We start from the raw sequence: 25,144 nt of genomic DNA on the forward strand, positions 1-25,144 counted from the left end.
GAGAGAGAGAGAGAGAGAGTGAGAGAGAGAGAGTGAGAGAAGAAGACGAGCCGGGTCGCGAAACTTTTTGTCCGAACGCCGGACGCGACGCTCGCGGCGCAGCGTCGGTTTCATTCTCGGCCCGACGATCGTTCGCCGCGGTGGATGTGCCGGACTGACAGACCGGAGGCTTCGCGTTCATTAGCCGGCTATTCAGTTCAACGGGCCAGCCGGCGAGGGTGGATTCTGACTCCGGTGGCTGCTGGAATGCCCGACGCGTTACTCTATCTCCTCTCGCACATAATTATACGCGCCTTCCCAGGCAGGCAGGCAGGCAGGCAGGCAGGCAGGCAGGCAAGCAGGCGCGCACGCGTATCGTCCTGGGCCGGACACTAATCTCCCGTCCGTGCGTTACCCCCCTCGGAGGAGACAGTCCGCTGATGCACGCGATAGCAGGTTTTCCGACGGAGCATACACTTGGACGGGTCGGATCCAAGGTCGGAGTATGAGGAATCGATCGGGGCCGTCGTCGCCGTCACTTATCGACATTCGTCTTACTTATTTCCCTTTAACACGCAGAGACATTGTTTCTCGGCCCGAAAATGCCACTCGAACGTCTCGTTGGAGGAATGATCTCTTCATCCTTCCTCGCTTTCATTCAGTACTTTCTCTCGCGCAGACTCTTTCCCGTTCTCCTTGACCGTTTTCCCACGGCACCATACCTGAACGTTCCTTATCACGTTCCTTATCACGTTCATGCAATATTCCGCTTGGATACTAATCTCCTCCTCTTCACCTCTTCCCTCCTTCTTTCGTTTCCTTCTAACGACTTTCTGCGGGAATTTTTCGAATTTTTTCCCCGCCGGGTGTCTTAGTAGCGCTGCGTCCATGGGGATGGTCGAGTTGCGCGAAAATATTATATAACGGGTCATAAGCGGAGAGGAAGAGGACGCGAAGGCGAATAGAGGTAGCGAAAGAGAGAGAGAGAGAGAGAGAGAGGGGGGGGTGGGGAGGATCGATAGGTAGATAGAGAGTGTCGAATGGTAGCTATGCAAGAGGAACGCGAGCAAAAAGTCTCCCTTTCCACGGAGTCTCTAATAGAGGTACATGACGATGCATTTTCCGCGACCTTTGCGCTCATCTTCCATCTCTCCCCGGGTCCACCGACTTCTCTTCCTGCGTCGTCGTCGCCGCCGCCGGTCGCCGGTCCGGCGACACGTCCACAGCCGGTCGACGGCAAGTGGTAAGGTAAGGTAAGGGGGAGTTCTTCTCTCCGGGTACCCGCCTTCGATAATACCGATACCGAAGGCGGCGATGGCGACGAAGAAAAGCGGCGGCGAATCGGCCAGGGGCCGGACTACCGCTTCTGATCACCGCTTCTTCTTCATCGTCGATGAATAATCGCTATCGCGTTGGCACTTGTATCTGCCTCACGCTGAATTTGCGCCCGACGACGGCGCCGCTCGCGCGGGACACGTAATACCTCGTCATCTGAGCCGGCGAGAAACTTTGTGAGAGCGTCTTAGACGGTGACCACCGGTGCGCTCGGTTCCCGTTCGTGTCCGAAATCAAAGGAAAACACAGCCGGAACCACCTTTGTTCCTCGCAACCCTTTACCCTTTCTCGTATCAAGCCTGGATGTTGCGCCTCGCAGCAGCCGGTCGTTTTGCCGCTGCATCGTCGGACAGGTGTGTCCGTAGACACTTGTTCTTCGGGTGTCGTCTGGTCGTCTGTGATTCGCATCCTTCGCGACCCGTCATCTCTCATTGTCTCTCACGCTCTTTCGTTCTTCACGTTCTTTCTTTTCGTATTGCCGCCTTGTTTACACTCCGACGCTCCCCAGTTCGATTCGGACTCTCGCTCTCGTCCGTGAAAGACGCATACGAACCATTCGGGGCTCATACATTTTCATTACAGAATCAGAACGTCCAGTCGCGCGTAAATCGAGGCGCCCCGGCTGATCTCGCAAGCGAGATTTTATTTTATTTCTCGCATACCCAATGCGATTACTGTAAATTGCGACACATTAGGCGCTGGAATGTAAACGCGCATGATGGATTTTCATCGATCGCCCGGAAAGAAGCGTCGAAAATAACTCGGCGACCGCCGCGAAGAGCTCATTCGAGCAGGCGGACTAACCGGCCGATCAAATTTAGTAATTAGCAAAATTATTTCTTGTTCCCGATCCGGCAGCGCTTGCGGCCACAGCACGGCGGATGCAGTTCCGGCGGATTCGCGGCAGCTTCGGGGGTCGCTTTGAAGGTAAGTGCAGCATGGATTCGCTATGTTTCCGTCTTTAACCCTTTGCTGCCCGAATGCGAGATACTCGTATCACGACCGCGATCATTAACATTAACTGTTGCTATTAAAAATTGTATTTCATCGTTTGTATTATGTTTGACACCAGATACAGAAATGTTATTGTTTTGATATGCGGCAATCTCTGTCTGTGTTATCTGTCCGATAAGAGCAACTTTTATCATTACACGCGTGATCTGTCGGGCTGTCGAATATAACAAAGGGCCAACATTCACACCGCGTGTGCTGCACTTGCTTGCGAAGCGGTTTAGACGCGATGAAATAACGAGCGCGTCAAATTGTCGCGATTGAGAACCATTGCTGACGGGCTCGCGCGATAATCGGCTGTGACAGGTGCCAAAGTGGCAGTACCCGGTGCAAATATTGCCTCTTTATTGCACTCTTATCCGATAGATAAGGGCACAATAAAAATGTTTACGTTTCTGCTGATTTCCTCGTTGCAGCCGTGTGACGTCAGCTGTCTTGAACGTTGCCACTTCGGCTGCTATCATAACCGATTACTGCGTAAGCCCGACGGTAATAGCTCTCAATCGTGATAGTTTGATGAGCTTACCTTACCGCATTGTGTCGAAAGCGTTTTGCAAGCAAGTGTATTGTCACTTGAGCTACTGTCATAACCGTCCGTTCCGTAAACTCGCCGGCAGTAGCTCGCGATTTTAACAGCTTCGTGAGCGCGCTCCTGTTTCCGCCGGAAAAAATGTGTCTAAGTCCCAGCAGATTTCCATAAAAAAAGAAAAAAAAGAGGAAAAAGAGAAAACTGGAGGCACAGCCTGTAAAAATATTTTTTCTCGGAGAACGCATCGATGGGTGAAAAATATTTCCAACATTTTCGCTGTCAGTTGGATATGTTTAGCAATTCTAAGTATGGGCGACTGTTTCACGTTTCAAGAGATATTCAAACGAGCTAAATCGATGCATTGTCGTAACATGCTTCCTCTCCAAACGAATGTTGCGTTTGCGATTACGTTTCCGCGCGCAGAGACGCGACCGGACGAAATTGAATCCGCGTAATGTCGGGATGATAAACCTCTCGGTGAAAAATCGCGATTCGACGGGCCTGGCAATTTTTTATTTCGCTCGCGGGCTGCTTGATCCCGGCGTGGCATTCAGTTTTCAGTTTTATACGCGCTTTTTCGGAGCGTGATCCTTTCCGGGAAAAAGGTGCACAAGTTCGAAAACGAACATTTCCATTAGCTTACACGGCGCGCAGCAAAATGGAAGCTTTTTGCTCGTTATACCGGCCGAAGAAACAAAACTTTCGGATAATTGAAATCATGTTTGCGCGCGCGCGCGTACGTGAATATTTTGATCGAGCATTGCCATGTCTCAATTTCCAAATTCTTCGCATTTACATCGACCTCGATGTTAGAGTAAGTTCGGGATAGGTGGGCATAGTTTTTTGGAATTGGAAATAACACATCTGTATTATTGCAATAAATAATCAACGACATATTAACACACTCAGTAAAGGATAAAGTTTAAGATACGGAAGAATTTTTGTGAAAAACGATCTATGAGACACCAATAATAACGAAATATTAAAAATATTCTGTGAGGGATAGGTAGTCAGGTGTCCGGGTTAAATGATCATGTGGTGAAGGGATAGTTGGGTATGTCTATAATAGTGTCCTGCGGACTCCGCGCACTCTAGACTTCTTTTATAAATAAGGAAAATTGAATTTATTATTACTGATTATATGGCCGGATGCGCTCAGGCATGTTATCACACGACGCGATCTCTGGAAGTTTCGGTGCTCCGGAAATATTAACAATCCTTGAACCAATTCCGATCTTGTTTCCCACGCGCTTAGTCAACGATAACAATGTCGCGACATCCTTCCTTCGAAATATCGATATTTTCTTCTTAAGATTGCTTTTTTAACAAAAAGACACATTTCTTTTAACAAAAAGACTCTCGAAATATATTGCCATATGCATCCTATCTCCTACAAAATTATCTTAAAGACACTGCAACGTACTCTTAACCCCCACCTCTAAAAAACATTCGAAGCACAGTCCAATGACCATATTTGGGCATGAAAATTAGATTTCCCAACAATTCCCCAAAACTCCACTCTCTCAACCGAGCTGACGTTTTGAGAAAAGCCGAAAGGCCAAGACACTTCTCGACTGACCCGCAGCCAGGACAGAAGCTTCTCTTCAGCACCCCTTCAGGGTCTTCTAACAATCTAGCTTACTAGTGGCTAAGACAGATCAGTGTTTCTCCAGTCTTTAATTATTCTGTGCAACGATCTCGTGCATTTTTGGACCATCGTGAACAATTCAGCGGAAACCAGCTTTCTATTCTTGGTGCAAAACTTGGGTCATCCACCCTCACAGACCCGCAGCAGTTACTCTTTTCATTTTCGATAAATATCATAGAACCAACAGTAAGTTATTTATGCTTTCTTTCGCCTGATTGATCCCTTTCTTTTTATTTTTTTTCCTTGTTTTTTCTCTCTCTTTTCTTTTCCTTTCCTTTTGCTGCCTTTTTTTCTATCCCCCTTGGCATTCCTCCTTAATTGTGAATCCGCTTTCAGTGGCCCAATCTTTTCGATCACAGTCGGACATAACGAACACGGAATTTTGCTCAGACCGCGATTGTTTATACATATATATATATATATATACGTACACATTATAAAATCTTACAAATTCTATTTCATTGTGAACTTCCGCTTAATCATCAATAAAACAAGTTATTTGTAATTATAAGCCAATCAAGTTTCCAACTAATTACTCAAAACAAAAATTCTCCCTTCCCTCAACTGTCGCTCACGGTCCTATCCCAGGATAAAAGAATTCAATTCCTTGACCTAAATAAAGGATCACCGACGTACGTCCACGCCAGATAAAGCGGTCATTCCGATTCTTGATCTGCACCGCAGACTTGCTAATACGTCGGAGTTTGTGAAAGCAAGCGTCAAGTTACGTTCCTCCTCCAGGACATAACAATAATGTAGAAATTTGTTTACCTTTACTTATTTTTTTAGTGTTTAGTTTTTAGTATAGTTTTTATATACTTTTATTAATTATTAACAAAATAAAACATTTCCACAAGTTTCTTATAGAAACCAAGGACAACATTGGAGAGAAGGTTGAAAAGTGGCAATACAGAAAACACCCTATGGGAAAACATTATTAAAAAGAGAAAACGAAGATAAATTAGTAAAACATATAAAGAAGATACAGAAGCATGGATTCCCTCTCGAGACAACATACGAAGTTTGGCATTTAATGTTAGATACCCAGGAATAAATAATAGTCGAATAGATATCGGAGCGACGTTTTTTATATGTCTAAAGCATCTAGAAAACGATCCGATGTTTGCTATTTCTCGCTGGGTAAGCTGCCCATCTAACCCTGATAAAATAAACCATCTATCTCGTTTGGAGAGTTCACGTATACCGCGTGAAACGTAGTCTTGGTGACGAATTTTGAGGTTAAATACGCAAATACGATGTTCTTTTAGTCGTTTAAGCCCAGGTCTAATGTTGTAACTCAAAATAAACCGTATTCGCAAGGTATTTTTCCGGCGTGTGAAACATTTTGAAGGTTAATAGAAACAAAAACATTTATTTCATACTCACAATAACAATGTTTTTCTGCATCAGGAAGAGACACACCTACTCATGGTACATCCAACTCACAACTGACTAGTGATGGGCAAATATTGACCGATGAAACAAGCATCGATTCTTATTTTCTTGAAAAATTGATTATCAGACCGATATTTTTGGGGCCGATCATTCCCTAGATTGATTATTTTTTTTCGTCGATTATATTACTAGATTTGTTACTAAATTTTTATCACTAGGGAATTTGTCTACTACTATTAAGACCCGTCTACAATAGCTGCAAAATAAAGCTGTAACAGTAAACAGTAAAAAATAAACCAACAACAGTCGACTATTATAAGAACAACCGACTTTAATTGGTTTATTTCTTGTAGCTTACGCTTATAGCTTTATTGTTATATAAGCTTATGCTTGTAGCCATTGTAAAAGGGTCTTTAAGGTTTTAATAATATATTAATTTATTGTTGCAACATCTAACTCTTTACATTTAAAATAAACTAGAAAAACATCAATTATTATCGATATTTTTAAGAAAATATCAATTATGCAGAAACGATTTTTTTGATAATCGATTAAATCGAAGAAGATGCTTTTTTTGACGAAGCCCATCCCTACAATTGACCGATCAATGCTGGCGCCTAGCATATTGTTGTGTCCGAGCCACAAGGTTTGTGGCGGCGTCCGTTGTCCGTGAGCCTTAGGCATCTGATGCTGATTTTGACTGAACGAAGATTGTCTGGACGACGGAAAATCGGAAATCGATAAGACGGAAATCGATAAGAAGAAAACAACAACAGCTGACAAAGTAGTCTCTGACCAGCTGTCATCGAGAACGGACGCGAGAATAGAGAATTATTCTTGTTTAGAGCTTGAGTGAGCTGCGCTGTAAATAGTAAAGCTTGTTATTCTTACGCGAGTGTTTTTTTATTTACCTGAGTGCGAGAGAGTGCGAGTGCGAGAGTGAGCGCAACAATATATTAACAAAATTACAGCAATTGACCATCTATCCTCTACGCCCGTCTATTGTATGATCAAGCGAGCTCCGGAGCGAAGCTCGATCATAATTATGCGTATGCTTTCGTCCGAGTAGGTGATATGTAGTCATGCTGCATGCTACTCCCTTTCAACAAGCGTTTTTTAAAGCTCGCGCCAAAAGACTTGAGGTCAGTCTAACGCCGCTTCATTGCGCCGCCTTCCTGCGCCCCTCCGCTGCGCGTGCGATGTGCCTTCATAATTTAAAGCAAGTCACAAATCCACGATAGGGAAAAAAGGACGGAAACTTGGAGTCCTCCGGGAAAGGGAAGGTGGCCTATACTCGCACGAAAGCATATGCATAATTGTGATCGAGCTTCGCTCCGGAGCTCGCTTGATTATACAATTATGCTCAGCATTCGTCCGAGTAGATGATATGTAGTAGATGATATGTTTAAAGCTAATGATTTGTGACTAAATTACATTTTTTTCTTTTTAGCGAACTCCGCCAGGGGCGGCGTAAAATAAATGTTTATCATATTTTTGTGTAAAACATTAAAGAAATATGCATTTAGTGGTTTAAGATAATTGCTTTTGCGATATCAGCCGAAAGCAAAAGAGGCCTATTATAGAAAGTCGCAAAGGTGGAAGAGTTCTGAGACCAGCCTGCAGCTTTCCTAATTATTCGCGCTGATGCCCCACCACGAGCCGCCGCAGAAGACGCCGCATGGCGAGTTATGTGGGATGAGAAAAACAGAAGTGTCAATTCCTCCTTCAAAAGGGTTGATTTAATCCACCGGCTAATTGATTGAGGTGAAGCCTCTTTTATAGATTTTCTAAAAGTAAGAAATGACGCTGACGATGGTTTTAGCAAAGAATTCTCTGTTTTGTCTATGTAAAAACGTAGAAGAGAAAAAATGGATAACGTAGGCTGGTCCTTAAAATGGCGAAAAATCATCAGAGGTTGACACCGGTTAACCCCTGAAGTTTTAATCCGGTCCGGTATCTTAATAGTAACTGTATCTGTGGTAAATTGTATATTAGTTCGTCTTATGAAAGACAATGTTTGTACTCTCTGTACTGAGGCTAAAGCTAATAAAGTAACCAGTTTGCGTGCAAGAATCTCTAGGTTTAAGTCATCATGCGGCCATAATGAAGACAAGTATGAGATAACTGGTGCCGACCGTCCCAGGTTAGTGAATATTTCGGCTTGGATGGTTTTAAAGCCGAAACTCCTTTGAAAACCCGTCTGATCTTATGATCAGAACCGAGATTAGAATTAGTTATAAATGATAACGCTGAACGATATGAGTTAAGTGTTCCGTATGTTGCCATATTATAAAATTGTGAAGACAAAAATTCTAAAACTAACGTTATGCTGGGTTGAAACCAGCAATTGCGTTCGTTGCAGAAGTACCACCATAGTCTAATGGGCTTGGTATATTGAGTCAGAGTTGAAGAAGCAAGAGAAGCCAATGTTATTTTGATAGACTCTTCTGGGAATCCCTTCCGGCGAAATGCCTGGCTGATAATTTCTCTGCTACCAGGGAAATGTTGTGCCACAACGGATGTTGATTCCATGGTTGAGCTGGCCATCGAGGGACCACTAAAACTCCCTCTGCCTTGTTATCTAATATTTTCCGTAAAACCCTTATAATCAATGAGAAGGGTGGGAATTAAGCACACGCGGAGACGATGTCTGTTGTCCGGGAGAATAAGCAACACAATGAAGGCACATCGCACGGAGGGGCGCGAGAAGGCGGCGCAGTGAAGCGGCGTTAAACTGACCTCAAGTTTTTTGGCGCGAGCTTTAAAAAACTTGTTGAACGCTTGTTGAAAGGGAATAGCATGCAGCATGACTACATATCATCTACTCGGACGAATGCTGAGCATAATCGCTGATTTATCCTATTACCTTACGTACAGGGTGTCCCATTTTAAAGGACCCACTCAAATATTTCAAGGCCCAAATATTTCAGAAATACTGCGTTAAATCGAGAAATGCTTAAGACAAAAGTTGCTTAATTAATTTAATAATTTTGAAATTTCCAAAGTTCGATAAGTTGATAAAAGTTAGGGCACTATTATAGTAATATATTCTTGATAGTAAATAAAGTAAAAAGTCTAATACTATTTTCTCTTTCGACGAATAGTTAATGAGACATCGTAAGATAAATGTTGGAAAAGTTATCAAGTTTTCCTTAAATATCTCAAAATATATTAAGCAAATAAAAAAATGTTTCAGACAAAAGTTGTTTAAATTAATTGATAGAAAAAGGTGATATAACAAAAAACTGGGGTTTCTATTTAAGAAAATTGATAATCAGTGAATATCTCGAAAGTGGCGCCATCTATAAACAAAATGCTATCATTGTCCTATGTCCCCCTTCAAGCTAAATAACTTTTGTCTTAAGCATTTTTCGATTTAGCGCAGTGTTTCTGAGATATTTGAGTGGGTCCTTTAAAATGGGACACCGTGTATAACACTGGAAGTTTCATTCAACAACTATCCCGGTTCTGGGATAACAGATGCAATTCACCTGCGAAATGAAAATTCAAGTCACCCTATAGGTAGTTTTCCAAATCTATCTTCTCCGCATGATGTCTTCCGCACACAAATCGTGAGAAAGGCGACGGAAATTTTTCTATTCTTTTTTGCTGCAGGTATTCGATAATGGTAGAATACTGAATAGTTTAACCTAACCTAACTTCTCCTCTCCCCCGTAGGGAAAATAGCAGGTAGCAAAAGTGTGCACGTTGCTGTGGATGTATGTATGAGGGCTATAAACCTGTGTCGTGACATTCCGTAAATAAAAGTAGACCCGGTTTCTTTTTCTGAAGATTTTCTGAATTGACCTGCCCTCTCATTCATACATTCATCGAAATCTGATGAAATTTTTTCCAGAGACGATCCAGAGGCGACAGTATTCGCGACAGGAGAAATGCCTGTGGGCGGGTGGGGAGGTAGCAGGTAAAGGAATTTTCGGCTAAAAATGGTGGCCAATCGGTGAAGAAGCAAGAAGAAGACAAAAGTTGTCGACGGTCCGTCCAGAATCCATTTCTTAAAATTGTTCCAGTTTCTCAATTTTAAGATATTCGGTTCTTCAGTTTCTCAATTTTAAGATATTCGGGTTATTTTATTCGGGCACACTGTTCTAAACTAGTGTGGTAAATTTGAGTGAGAGAAGATATAGTTGTCTCACTCTAACTTGTCGCGCCGGTGCAGCAGTGCAGCTAGAAAGAGCAGATCATCTCTTTACCGCTCATTCGGTCTTTCGCTCTCCCGACTGGTCGTCCATTCGTTCATACGCTTTTGTGCGGTTATTAGGAGCGCATGTACACGTTCCTCAAGGTTAGCCAAGCCGACAGATAAGGCTCACCGACTAGAAGAGTGTCTTCCTCATTTGTGCTTATTACGCCGAAAGTACTGCGCGCACGCCTAATCGAGTGTCTTTGCTAATTCGTCGCGCCGACTAAAAGTCGCCGACTTAATGGCGTCGGCAGACGGAGAGGTAAAAGATGTCTCGCCATAATTTTTCAAAGGTCTCCGCCTCCAACGAGCGACACAAAAATGTCTCACGCCGCTCTTCGACATGCAGAAGACACCCCACGGTTTCGCGGCTTCTTGAAAGCAAAATGATGTCTGCTAACAAAGCGCTATAAGGCGTCCCGCGCTTATTCGCCTTGATTCGCGGCCGATATACGGGAAGGAACGAGAGCTTTCGAGAGGGAAATGAAAAAGGGCGAGAGGGAGGAACTTCGATGGACAGATAATGCCCGTGCGAGCGCAGCTCTCGCAGGGAGAGGAGAGGGTCGCGGCTTCACTAGGTCGAAAGGGTTGAATGCCGACGGAACCGTTTAATTTGGCCTTTGTGGACGCATCCTGTATTCATCGCGCGATATATCGCCGATGACGGGGCTGCGATATCTAGGAGGACGCGGGATGCACAAAAATCGGCACGCTCGCTCCTCCCGTTTGAGAGAGGTGTGGTTTCTCATTCTGGCCGCGCGGAGCGAACGCTAAATAGCAGCACGGCGACGTTTTGCGTCACGTCCGCGTAAGAAACGCGGAACTCCGATTCCGTATGCGCGACGTATATTGAATAATATACCGCAGAATAAAAACTGTCCAGATTCGGATATATTTCTCATCCATTGATGCGTTTCCCGAGAAAATATATTTTTACAGACTACATCTATCTCCAGTTTTTCTTGTTTTTCCCCTCTCTTCGGGAAACTTCTGATTGCTCAATTTAAAAATTCGGCAACTTATGCTATCTCGGTGCTGTGTTTTCCAAGTAAATAATATGAGTAGATTCTGGCTATAAGAACAAGAGCCAGTACGATGCTTTGTCGATGTACGAAGATGTGAATGTCTTTCTGAAAAATTCTCTCCGTGTAGAAAAATACTGAAGCAATTGGTTCTTCAGCTATAGTTTACGTCTTACGCTTACGGTTACGGTAATTTGTGCGCAAAAGCCCCGAGGCTTAGCTCGGCTTACGTCACGTTTTGCCTTGTTGCGTTTCGAATATCGCGACGGAAGTACACCGCAAATTCGCGCGTTTGTGTCGAGCCTGGATTATGAGTAGGGTAAGTCCGGGATAGATGGACATAGGGGATGGATGGTCAATTGCTATAATTTTATTAATATGTGCTAGGCGTCAGCGCTGATCGGTCAGTTGTGAGTAGAGTTTCCAATCCCGGATACAATTAAGGATCCCGGGATTTCGGGATTTTTTGAATTTCATCCCGGGATCCCGGGACTAGTCCCGGGATTATATATGTGTAAAGAAAGAAACGAAAAGTATTTACAAATAATAGAATTATTTTATTTATACAACATTCATAGACTTTTATGAACATGATGATAAATAAAAAATAAAATTTCAGTAAGAATGAAAACAACTTACATTACTGATTGCACGAAAACTTATAATTAAATTATAAGTTTTAATTAAGTTATAATTAAAAATTAAAGTTTTAGTAATAAAAATAAAAATAATTATTTCTTCGTTTTTATATTTGGAAAAGCGATTTTAAAAATAATAAAACAAACTTTATTAAAAAATATCTGAAACAAAAACGTTTGTTAAAAATACTAAAATAAAAAGAATCCAAAATAAAAATGAGAAGGAGAAATAAATATAAAGATAAATTTCATTCTTTCTTCTCATTTTGAAAAAACGATCTCAGAAATAATAATGCATCTAATGTGGTATCTTCAAGTCGACTTCTGATTTTGGTTCCAATATACCCTGAGAACACACAGCATACAGCTGTTGAAAACGCTCGTTCAGGTTCCACACTTGTTGGAGGTATTGACATTAAATATTGATACGCTAATTCAAGGTGGTGTACTCTTTTCCCAACTGACTCAAAAAGAAACATCTCTTTTTTTAAAATTGACATCAAATCACCCGGTTTTTGAGGTCCTACTTCTATTGCTTGCACAGTTTTCCTAATTTCTCGCTGAAACTTTTCTTCTAAAGTTAACATCTCTTCTCTCGCTGTTTCAAATTCACTTTCGTTTTCTTTCATATCTACATTTTCACAATATTTTTCCTGGCTCAATCTTTGTATAATTCTTTTTAATTGTTTTCTAATGACTGTTTCATTAGGTAAAGAAAATAATTGAAATGGATTTTTATCATCGTATGCAGGGTTGTGTAGATATTGTAACACTCCGGATAATTCTTCTTTGGTTAATTCTATTCTTCAGACTTTGAATCATATCTTGAGCTAAAGATGACTGCTTTTTAGATATCTCAGACATGAGAAGTTTAAGAACTATGTCTGCCGTACACAAATTTGCATCTCGACGACATAACGCCTCTACAGCCAGTTTCATTGGAGCAAGTACATCCACTATATCAGAAATTGTGTTAAAATCATTTTCTTGAAAGATGATAGGAGATTTCAAATCAATTAAAGCTTTCTGTATGCACGTTTTCAAAGAAAGGAAACGTTCAAGCATTGTTAAAAGAGAATTCCATCTAGTTTTACAATCTAAAAGTAAAGTTAACTCTTTTCCCTTTTCGGATTTCACATATTTTTGTAAAATAGAATTGTTTTTTGTTATAGATCTCTTGAATAAGACAACAGTTTTACGTATTTTCTTCACTAGTTCATTGATATAATTCTTACTCTGACTTAACATTTCAATATTTTTATATATAGGTTCGAAATCTAACCCCATCTGCGAACGTGCGAAGTCTTCGTCAATATCAATATCGCTATCGTTATCGCTATTACAATAATCGTCTTGTATTTGAGAGATAGCTATTTCATCCGTAGGAGTTTGAGATATCATACCGTCTTTATTTTTATTATAAAGAACATCGTAAACAGCTAGGTGTATGCCGTGTGCTAGACATAGATGATGTTCAGCTTCTATTATTCTTCCAACTTTCAGCATTATATTAGGGCCGTCTATAACCACAGCAACTATATCTTTTGTAAGTGAGATGTTATGTTCTTGCAAACGTTGTTGCAAAATATCTTTGCATCTTTCAGCAGACATAGATCCGTAAATACGAATAAGACCTAAACTCCAAGATTTCTCTTTGCAGTGTACATTAATATTCATGTATCGTTTATTAGATGTGGAGGTCCATTCGTCAAAAGTTAAAGAAAAGCGTTTTCCGACTGCTTTGTATTGACATATTTCTTTAGTTAATTGTTCTCATATTTGCAATGAATAATTGACAACTCTATTATATTATAGTATAGTAGTGGCAGAAGTAGGTAAATCATTATAGGCTTTTGATATCAAAAGTTGTCTTAAATCATATGAATTAATAAACAAGTTAAATGACAATCCATCTAAAGCAGTCATTCGAGCTAAAACTACGTCTAATGACAATTTTTTAGAAGGCAGGAAATAATTAGAGATTTTTCGTTTCACTGGTGATGCTTCATTTTCACTATCATTTGTATTATTTGGCAAATTTGTGATATTATCCTGAATAACCTTTTTATTATGTTTAGACATTAAGTGGGTGTGCAAACCTTTTGTACTGCCTCCGAGGGTCTTCAACACCGAGTTGCATTGTTTGCACTTTGCTGTTTTTCCATCTACGGCCTTCAAAAAATAATACCATACAGACGTATGACATTTATCTTTTCTATGTGAAATATATGTAACGTCTTGCTGCTCCATGTGCATATTAAACTTAGTTTTATAATAGATAATTCAGTTATTTAATGTACGTGCATGCGTAAGACAAGAATGCGCTTGTCCTAACCTAAAAGTTTTTGTACACTGACAGATAGCGCGTCAGCGAGAAGTAATCACTAAAGCCCAGTTCCACAACTTGCTTTAAACGGAGTTTAAAGCTAAATCGATGGTTAAAAGCAATAGTAGTATATGCGCATATACTATTGCTTTTAACCATCGGTTTAGCTTTAAACTCCGTTTAAAGCAAGTTGTGGAACTGGGCCTTCCTCTTTTGTTTGACTGTTGGGACAAGCGTTGCAGCCCGCATCTAGCGTGCTGCCATCTATATAAACGGGCCTTGACTGCCAAGTAAAGTCTCTTAATATTTAAAACAATATATAATATTTAAAACAAATAAAAGTAATACATGAAATTAAGTTTAAAATATAAGTACAATATTAATAATATATAATCAATAATATCAATAATAAATAAACCAAAATATCAATAATAAATAATAATTATTAAAGTAAAATTTTTGTAAAACGTAAGTATTATATAGACATTAAGCATTAAATTTTGAAATCCCGAAATCCCGGGATTTACGCCGTTGAATCCCGGGTATTTTCGAGACCAAAATTTGGCCGGGATCCCAGGATTGGAAACTCTAGTTGTGAGTTGGATGCGCCACGAGTAAGTGTGTCTCTTCCTGATGCACAAAAACACTGTTATTGTATGAGTAAATAAATGTTTTATGTTTCTAGTAACCTCCAAATGACCTTGAAGGTCATGGCCAAGGTAAAATTCAAGGTCATCACCATCAAGTCCGTTACTCGATTTTCTACAACTTTTATATTTAAAGTTTTTCATGAAAACTTGATCCTGCAAATCCGGGGTTATCCGGGGGTTCCGGTATTTTTAAGACACCCTATATCTATTCGACTGTCATTTTCCTGGGTACCTAACATTAAATGCCAAACTTCGTGCGTCGTCTCGAGTGGGAGGGAATCTACGCTTCTGCATTTTCTTTATGTGTTTTACTAATCTATCTATAGATTATATTGTTTCATTTTATTAATAATTAACAAAAGGATTAATAAAAAAATTAATAATTAATAAAAGGAAGTAAAGTACTAAACAAATAAATAAAGATAAACAAATTTCTACATTATTATAGGCACGCCCAACTATCCCTTCACACCTGACCATCTATCCCTCACAGAATATTTTTAATATTTCCTTATTATCGGCATCCTATGAATTTTTTTTTCACAAAAATCCTTCTGTACCTTAAATATTATTCTCTACTGAGTGTGTTGATATGTTGTTGATCATTTATTGCAATAATATAGATGTGTTATTTCCAATTAAAAAAATCTATCCCGGACTCTAGATCGAGGATTCTCGTCTTCTCCTTGCACGTTTCTCTTTCCTTTCCCTTTCTCCCCGAGCGCCTTACCATGCAAGAGAAAGAGAAAGAGAGAGAGAGAGAGAGAGTCCCCGCGCGCTTCCTCCGGCTCGATCTGATTTTCGATTAATAGAGCTCACGAACTCCACGGTGTCTTATGTAATCGATTACGCGTTCCCGCACAAAGTTACACACTTGGACGCTATTCTTCGCCGGTCGGCCGTGTCACGCGAGACGCGCGAAGAATCGGGACCGAGTCCGGGTGTGACACCGGCGATGAATGTCGTGCGCGCGTCGGTCTCCACATAAATTATCATACTTAAAAAACACGTGTGCCCGAAAAATTACGCAATGGAACGCCGCAGTGCGGAGCGAATTGTCATGCGTCGCGTCGCAGCGACCCACAAATTGGCTTCCTGGAAATAACCGATTTCGTCACCAACGAAACACGGGGATCAAAGATCTCGCCCTACCGAGCGAATGCGTCACGTCTGTCCGAAAAGCAACAACTGAGAAACAAACACGGGACAACCGGGCCGGTCTCGTCCTTCCAGTCTTATCTTCCTGATATGCGTCCTGTGTCCTTCCGTGAGAACAAACACCGATAGCACGGGTCACATGGCCCGCCATGTTTTTGCGATGGCGCCGCGCGGGAAAAAAGCCGTGGAAAGACAAAAAGGCGGAGGGTCTTCGAGTCGCATCGGGAAGTTTTCCATGATAAATTCATACCGCAGGCTGGATCTTCTTGCGAAAGAAAGCTTCAAAACTAGATAGATCAAAGGACTAAAGGACAGTCTTATATTCCCTTTCCACTGTCCACAATTGAAAAGGCGTAACGTATCGTGTAACTTTCGTCAATAGGAGCGAAGTTAAGTATATAGATCATCTCTTTCGAGTGCGTGGCCTCTTGTGGAAAGTCGCAGAATCTGTGTTACTCGCCACAGATTAGCAAATCGATCATTAATAACGATCGTCGCCCTCGCGCGACACGTCCGTCGGAATCGCGGATACGACTCTGCCGTATCATTACAGCCGCGCCGAAAGTTTCGGAAGTTAGAGCCGGAGTTAGAGCGAGTTGCGGCGGTGATGGAGGGGCCCGGGGAGGGAGGGGCTCGTTATTTCCGTATTATAGCCCTTTCAGAACGGATTTTCCAGGCGTTCGTTCGGCCACGCGGCGACCGGCGCCGACCGACTGACACAATTTTCGCGAGGGGGGCTGCGGAGAGGGAATTCTTTTCTTGAATGGAACTCTCCGTCTGTTACCGAATGCGTACCGATCTCTGCCTCACCTGTTGCGTATTGTTGCACTCTCAAGGCAGCCCGATTTGCACGGTGAATGCACTTATGGCCGCCTATCGACGTGGTATGAAAAGCGGGAGGCGCCAAGGGGCATCTATGGCGCCTCTCACCCCGTGCCATACGGTCCTGTTTCGGGAAAAGAGGGGCGCGCGCGCACGCGAAAAAGGGAAAGAGAGAGAGAGAGAGAGAGAGAGAGAGAGCGAGCGAGCGAGTGAGTGAGTCCTTTGATCGCGCCAGGTTCCATTGAAAGCCCAATAGAGACAGTCTCGTCTCGTGGAAGAATCCGCTATTATTGCGTCCTCCGCTATTGACTTTATAGAAACCGCAAAATCGACCGCGCCCCCGTTACGCTGAGAGGCCCGTTACGAAAATTAACACGCCGCATTGAATTCGCAAATAGGATCGCTGCTACCCTACCCGTGGATATCCTCGCGACGTCACACCTCACTTTAACTCCCCGCGAAATTCCCACGACGGCGGGTGTCTCCGGCGAAGGCAAAGGAGAGAGAGAGAGAGAGAGAGAGAGAGAGAGAGAGAGAGAGAGAGAGAGAGAGACCCTCTTTCATGAATCGCGGGAAGAGCTAAATAAATAAACGCGAGATGCCATGATAGAACGAATGGTCGCGCGATATCCTTCGTCTCATTGGGCAACGAAAGAATTTTAATTTCGGTGCAACACCGGCAGATCGAACGCAGATTCTCGGCTGCCCTCGCGCGCGTATTCGTGTGTGAAAATGGATCAGCGCTCGTCCTCGCGGATGATAAATCTTCTCGCGCGACAATTACCTTGCGTTTCACGCTTGATTTGCCAAACAACGCAAAAGGAACCCTCGGAGTGCGGAACATCGACTCTCTCTCTCGCAGCGGCAACTCGCTCCCTGCCTCGCCCTCGTCGTTGAGTTATTGCGGATGAAGTTTTAACGGGAACGCTGCGACTAGAGAGAGTTCGGGACGATTTCGACAGACGGGAGGAGGAAGAGGCGCGCGGACGTAGGGAGATAGAGAGAGAGAGAGAGAGAGAGAGAGAGAGAGAGAGAGAGAGAGAGAGAGAGAGAGAGAGTGAGGAGGAGAAAGATCGATCTCTTTCTCTCTCTCTCTCTCTCTCTCTCTCCTCTCTCTCTCTCTCTCTCTCTCTCTCTCTCTTTCCCTTACGCCCACCCACGACGAAGTTCGCGGGAAATCGCGGCGTGGAATTCGACTGGAAAGAAATATCAGACGCGATTTCGCACCCACCCCCTGCCCGCCACTCCCCCCCCACTCCATCGACGGGACTCGCGCCATCGCCGCTGCGAACAATCCCGAAATTCTGACGCGCGCGACGCTAATTTATCAACGACGCCGATCTGTCGCTAATTAATAATCGACACGTTGTCAATGCGCGTTCTCTCTCCCTCCCCTCCCTCCCCCTTCCCCCTCGCTCTCTCATCGATTATTGTGCAACCGCATAAATTACGTTACGCGGCAATATGTAATTTGATGCCTTGCAAAATTGCCGACCAACACCAACGCGCGAGTCGCGCGTTACGCTTTTCCGCTTCGTCGTTGTCGACGACAACGACAACGACGACGACGACGACGACGACGATGACGACGCGAGGGAATAAAAGGAAAAGTAGAGCAGGCATGAGAAGAACGGCGCAACGCTGTCTGCGCTTGTTCGCCTCGGTTCAGGTAGGCAGGGGTCCACGGGTACCGCCAGGTGTTGCGTCTCGGGGTGCCCGGTCGACCCAGAAAATAGATAAATTACCCAGTGAGACCTCCAAAAATACCCCAAGGTGAAAATTTACGGGCAAATTAATCGTAATATCGACAGCCGGCGATCTTTTCTCGACACAACCGGCAAAAATCTTTCTTTCATCGTGAGGCCCGACCAGCGGCTCATGCAATGTCATTCGTAAGTCTCGAAAGAGGACGAGGGGAGCGCCGGGCAAGGACGGATATGCGGGTGAAATACAAAAGATTAAGCAGGTATACAAAGGACAAACGGAGATCCTTTAATGACTAGAGAAAAGTCGTTCTAGATGTAGAACAGTAATAACCATTAATGCGCGTAAAAATTTTCTACGGGGATTCACAGGTAAACGCCTTTCGAGAAACGCCTGCGAATTTGAACGTACCTGCGAACTCGCTTACCGGGTATCGTAAAATTTACGTAGCTCAGAACTTGGAACACTGGCGACGACTTCTCAAGAGTATATAATTTACATAGAAGAAGCGAGAAACCTGCAGCACACTTCGTCGAGTCTGCACAGACAGATTTCTGTTATCAACGCGTTGTGATTTCCATCGATTATCTTTCGACGCTCCACCCTCGACTTTGGAGCACCGCGATAAAGAAATGCAAGTCACGACATTCGATGCATACATTCGTTAGATCGTTTCACCGGCTCTCTATCGGCTGTGTATTTAATTTCCTACACGCCGGGAGAAAAAAGAACACTGGAAAATTAAAAGTATTTACTGGGCGGGCGTTCCAAAAACATATTTACTTATATTAATCTGCGTAGTTTTGTGCTCAGAAGAAATCCTCTTCGAGTGAGAAAATATGCGTTTTCTTCAAACCGTAACTTTCCTAGACAAGCACAATTGTTTATTCTGTCGCGATAAAATAATGTAGGCTTCAGTGTTATCAATAATAAATAACCACCGAATAAATATTTCTTCATTCTTTAGATATTTTTTTCTCAGCGTACGCAGCGGAAGAGTCACGGCAGTCACGGAATTATGCATGTTCGATAATGCTATGATAGATCTACCATTGTTATTCACCTCTTTTTATCGTCTTTCAAGTAATTGTCTGAACGACTTAAGCTTCTGAGCGAATGAAATTTGGCGTTTCGGCAAATTTTCACAAGCCCCTGATATTTCCTCACGCGAAAGCCAGTTTTGTTCATTAGCTCTAAGCGACGTCATTTCTCCGAAAACGATCGATGTACCGTAAATCAAACCGGATACGAGATTAGATAAATTCGACGAGAGCGTTCACCAACACTTCGCCTCATAAGTGACGCGATCGAAGCGAACGAAACAAATGAGGAGTAAAACAAAAAATATAAACGACGCAATGGGACGAACAGTCAAGGCTAAGAAAAAGGTTTTCGAGGACCCGCAGTCGTTGTCCTTTGTTATTCACGATTCGTTAGGCTAGATTTGTCAGTTGGACTCTTATCCTTCCTAGAGTCCACAGCTTTCCTAGAGTCTCCGTACTTAATAGGCTTTCCTTCCACCGATTCGTCTTTCGAAAGAATTACCAGAGCTTACGTCGGCCTTTCCGCCCCCTCCTGCTGCCTCGCCTCCCTGCGTGTCTTCTTTCTTCTGTCACTCTGCCCTTCTGCGAATAGATCCTCCGTGACGCGACGATCGCGGATCGATCGAGCCCGAGCCCGTTGGAAAAATAGCGAGGAACTTGTATTTCCTTGCGGCGACTTGCTGTGATTAGACTCGGTAAGTCGGTGTGTACATTTGAGCTGAGACCTCAGCTTCGCTCAGCTGCGTTAAACTGCAACCAGTGTTTGGTATCCGAAATTTTGTGATATTTCATTATTTTATCATCACTCTTACTCTTGCATGTTTACTCTTTATTTTCAACCTCAGCAATTAACGATGTAACTTATTCAGCTGTAGGCAGAGTACGCACGACGAAAAATTAGAGAATAAAGAAATTAATAGACGTATGAGTGAACAACAAAGCAACAAATATTGTCCTATTTTTCGCCTTGCGCCAAATGTTCAAAGAAACTACACACCGGTCATTTGTTATCGCTTGATAATCCCAGCTGGCAATACCGATGCGACTCGGCGAAGAATCACGACGAGAGCTCGATCGTGATCGAGCCGCGGCATTAATCCGGCACATCGGTCTCGGCGGCGCCGCTTAACCGCTTGAAGGTCGACTTCGACGTGGATAAAATTCAGCGGTGGCAAGCCGCGTTATCGATCACGCTTGCAGGACAAAAAACCGGACGAGACAGTTCGCGTGGGAAAAAATGAGCTCGCCGACGGAGTTAACGAGCCTAATCCTGTCGGCCTCACGAGACGAGATTAGACACGAAGGAGAGAGAGGAGAAGAGAGAGAAAGAGAGAGAGAGAGAGAGAGAGAGAGAGAGAGAGAGAGAGAGAGAGAACTTCTTGCCTCCGGACGAGAGAGTGGCTGCACGAGAGAGCACGGAGTGTACCTACCATATTGGCGTGCCGGTGTGCGTACGGAGCCGGTGGTACCCTGCGGTGTGTCCGCGCGCGCGTCCATCCCTTCGCTCGGCCGATGACGCTAGCGAGGATGGTCCTCCAGCGCGCGTACGCTCGCGAGTCCCGAAAGCGTGCCTGGAACAACGCGCTGCGCAAATAAGAGTAAAACGCTTCGCAAACAAAGGCGCCGTTACGATAACGAACCTGTCGACGTGGACCTCGAACTCGTCGGAAACTCGTTTCCGCTTAGGGGAGAGGGAGAAAAATCGTTAACCCGTCGCGCATCGGGCCAGCAGTACGCCGTTAGCTCGCAGGCATTCGCGTTAATCTTTATTCTCTCTCTCTCTCTCTCTCTCTCTCTCTCTCTCTCTCTCTCCTCTCTTTCCTTCCCTCTCTGCGTAAATCTCGACCGCGCTGTTACCGCAGCGACGAGATCCGCCGGCGTTTCTCCAGAGTGAGAAAAAGGGCGAGAGGGAGAGAGAGGGAAAGGGAGAGGGAAAGATGACGGAGATAAAAGCGACCGCGCGAGTAACAAGTCTCTCGCGAACAGCGAAAATGGTAAATTGATAAAGGCAACGCCTAATCTCTCTCTCTCTCTCTCTCTCTCTCTCTCCCTCTGCGCGAACGTTCGTTGAATTCGAATGAAGTCGCTCGATCTTGGCTGATATTCTAAAATTCCGCTTCATCAACGGGGGAAAGCTCCTTTGGCATTATAATAGCGCGAAAATTGAGTTGTAAATAAGAAGGAAATGTAAGAAATATTTTTATTACAGACTTGTTGCGGTAGTCACATAAACATATTAATAATAATAGACAGTACGGTGAAGTGAAAATGAAGTGAAAGTGAATATTCCGGTCGTGCAAGCAATTTCTCTCTTGTTTTTCCTTTGTGGGAACACGAGGCGAGGCGGATTCTCCCTGGCAAAATTCCGCCGGTGTGTTTCGCCCGTCCGAGCGCGGGAATCGAGCGCGGCGAATCCGATCGTCATCGATTACGAGAGCCAAGAGAGCTCCGGAGCGAGGAATATTACCCGAAAACTGAGAACCGCGCGGAGGAGAAGGGCTTTCCTGAAACCCGAGCAGGAGACGCTACCGTTGGTCCCTCCCGCTTTCCTTTCGTAATTATTTTCTCATCGAGCCGTGGCCGAGAAGAGATGTCCCTTCGAGATGGACGCTCAGGGATCGTGAATGAGATTCCTCGCGCTCACGCTCGCCTCGCCATTCACGCGGCGGTCTCGCTGCAGGACGAGAGATCGTCGATAACAAGCGGGGGCGCATTTATATCCGCGTCGGCGTCCTTTTCCGCTCCGACGTGCTTTTCCACGCGCTTTCCTCTCCCGCTGTTCCTCGCGCGCGCACGACGGAATTCTCGAGCGAAGACCGCGCGCCCCAACTCGAGCCGCCCCCGGTGGGGGGGGGGGGGGGGGGGAGCGACCGGCCGGCGATGCGGAAGACCGATGTTCGTAAACGCGGCGATCTCACGCGAGATCGAGTCCGCGGTCGACGGTCGTCGTAGTTAACGCGCGATTCCACGACGACCGGGGTGTTCGTCGAGAGAACAGAAAAAAAGCAAGGGGAGAAAAGAGCGAACGAGCCAAGCGGACGGTGCGGCGACGCGCGCGCGCTGCACTTTCGCGTTGTTTTTTCTTCGCCCCTTTTTTTCTTTCTTCTTTTTCTTCTGCCCTTTCGCGCGCGCGTTTTACCGGAACCGAGTCCGGGAAATCTCCGGATCGCTCGGTCGTTGTCGTTGACTCCCGGCGCGCTTAGCACCGGCGCGTAGTATCTGCTTTCTGTAATTTTTCTTACAGGCGGTATCGGCTTTCAATGGCCGCGTTAACGAGTTACCATTGAGGCCCGATGACACCCTTCTACGACTAACCTTCCTACTGTCGTCGGCCGATCGAACGGATCTCTTTCCTCTTTTCTTTTCCGTTGACTCGCCTGTCTACGCCAGAGAGAAAGAAGAGCGCGAGATCAGCGAGCATCGGCGCTTTCAGGACGCGCGAGACAGGTACGAGGGAGTAACGCGATACATCGCGGGGACGGAGGATGATGTCTCGGAGCTCGATTCCCCCTTCTCTCTCCTCTTCTGTCTTCTTCTCGCCCTCTCCTTCGTCCGTTCCTCGGCCCCTAATTCGAGAACACAAGAGACCGCGAAACCGAAGCGCGCGACGACGATTCCATTCGACTGTCTCTTCCGGGCGAAGAGCTCCGCCGCTCGCAACATCGATCGTCGAACTCTTCCTCGGGTTACTGGAATAAAAGAAAAAAGTAAAAAAAAAAATGAAAGAGAAAAAGAAAGAGCGCGACGGGACGCGCGATGGGAGGGAGAGGGGGGGGAGGGGAAAGGTAGAATTACCATCGCGCTCAGGGATCGTCGGGAAATACGCCGAGCGTTCGTCGCTGCTCGCTTGTGCTTATCGCCCGATGTCTCAGCGGTGTCCCAACGACCTCGGCCTCCGGTGTCCTCGGTATCTTGGCCTCTTCCATGTCTTTGATTTCACAGGGTAAGCACATGGCGATGGGAACGGAGCGTGCAGCAAGACGAGATAAATCGATGTGTGTGAGAACACTCGGGGGGGAAAATGCATTTTCGTGGAGAGACCGCAAAAATGGCCGCGGCGAGACGAGGATGACGACGCGGCGCTGAATTTCACAGAAAGAGGAAACTCCCGCACCGTTCGCTGGCCCGGCGAAGGACAGAGGGACAGGGCGTGGGGGTAATTTACGACCTCTCGATTCCCAATGTGAGCATGAATGGAGGAGCGACCACGCAGGTACGAGATCGTTGCAAGGGATACTCCGGGAGAACGAAGTCCTCAACGTTACGGAAAGTCACGCGCTGCTCGACAAAACCTCCAAACTGTTATCGTGGGTCTGAAATTGTTTTACGGTTTTATTGCCCCCCGAGAGATATACACCCGTATGTCGTCGCTTTACAGCGTCTCCTCCTCTGCCGTCGCTATTTCTATTTGTCTTCTTTATTGCCACCGCTGCTACCGCTGTTATGACTTCTTCATCGTCGCTTTCTTGTTTCTTCTTTTTTTTTCTTCTTTTACTACTTCCTGCACAGATAACTGTCTCTATTGGAGTCCCGTTGGGACCATTGGCCCGTTCCCCTGAAGAATAATCGATACTCCTCCGTGTCATTAAGTGCTGCCTGTCGTCTGGCAATTAGAGCGCGACTTGAGCGCCACGCGTCGCAACAATGCGCAACGAGAAAACGAGACGCGATACGCCGAGGATGATTGAACGACTCTCGCTTAGTAGCGTGAAGTTCGTACCGTCTCGTCGGCCATTACGACGTTACGATTACGATCGCCAGTTAATCAGTTCCGGAAAATCGCTCTACGCGCCCTTAATGGTCCCGAAGACTAAATGGATCTAAACAGAGACACCGCAATCGGGCTCTCACCCTCTCCCGCTCCCCTCCGACCCTCCCCGCTACTGTTGCGCTCCGTGCGAGCAGAAACCGCGAGATCGTTCTGCTCACGAATAGACGGGAAGCGAGGGCTCTTTCGTCGATATTCGCCATCATCCGGCTGGCGACGATTAATTCCACCCGCGTCTATCGTCTGGCGCGTTGTTTTCAAGTCGCGCGCAGATATCCTACGATTCTCTCGCGGTCGAAAGTCTCGCGCTGCGAGGTCGGAGACGGTATATATCGCGAGACATTATCGCACGGTCAAGCAGTCGGTTTAGGTAAAAGTTTGAATGTCTCTCTTTACGCGACAAAACATTTCATTTCGTATCGGTAAAGGAGAATGACGCAGATTGTTGATTGTTGACGCGGAGAGTACAAAAGAATGTTGTTTCAAAATTTCCCTCGCGATATCCAAACATTTGTCTCCGGAGGGAGTCTTATTGCGAGGTAAATAATTCTTCTATTTGCAAGGACTCCGCCGACCCTCTTCATGTTTGCAACGATAGACTAATGTATTGCTTTTCCGGTCGATTAAGTCGCTTTGAGTGACAAAAATAAGCGAGACAATTTTTTGGTTGAAACAAAGTGTAAGGAACCAATTCGCGTCGATTCTATTAAAAATTCATCATGTGAAACAAATAAATGCTCGCTTCGCTCGTTGAATATTTCCCGTCGCAGGTGGTATTCGATCGATAAAAAGAGAAACAACTTAAGTCCGAGTATCCGGTCTCGACGAGCGCCGGTGCATTTTTCCTCCCTCCCTCTCGCGATAATCGCGATAACATTCAACGGGGGAAAAGAGAGACTCCATATTTCGGGCAAG

At 44.8% G+C, this 25,144-nt stretch overlaps 1 protein-coding gene across 1 annotated transcript in view; it reads left to right on the forward strand.

The window, feature by feature from the left end:
• The window catches only part of LOC112588206 (uncharacterized), a 262,479-nt gene that overhangs the window by 225,799 nt on the left and 11,536 nt on the right, over positions 1-25,144 (forward strand). Inside the window, exon 6 of the mRNA XM_025297210.1 lies at positions 2,173-2,241. Coding sequence (XP_025152995.1) covers positions 2,173-2,241 — 69 coding nt within the window. The remainder of the gene's footprint in view (positions 1-2,172; positions 2,242-25,144) is intronic.

This window comes from Harpegnathos saltator, unplaced genomic scaffold, assembly GCF_003227715.2.
Source record: "Harpegnathos saltator strain DR-91 unplaced genomic scaffold, Hsal_v8.6 scaffold173, whole genome shotgun sequence".
Lineage (NCBI taxonomy): Eukaryota > Metazoa > Arthropoda > Insecta > Hymenoptera > Formicidae > Harpegnathos > Harpegnathos saltator.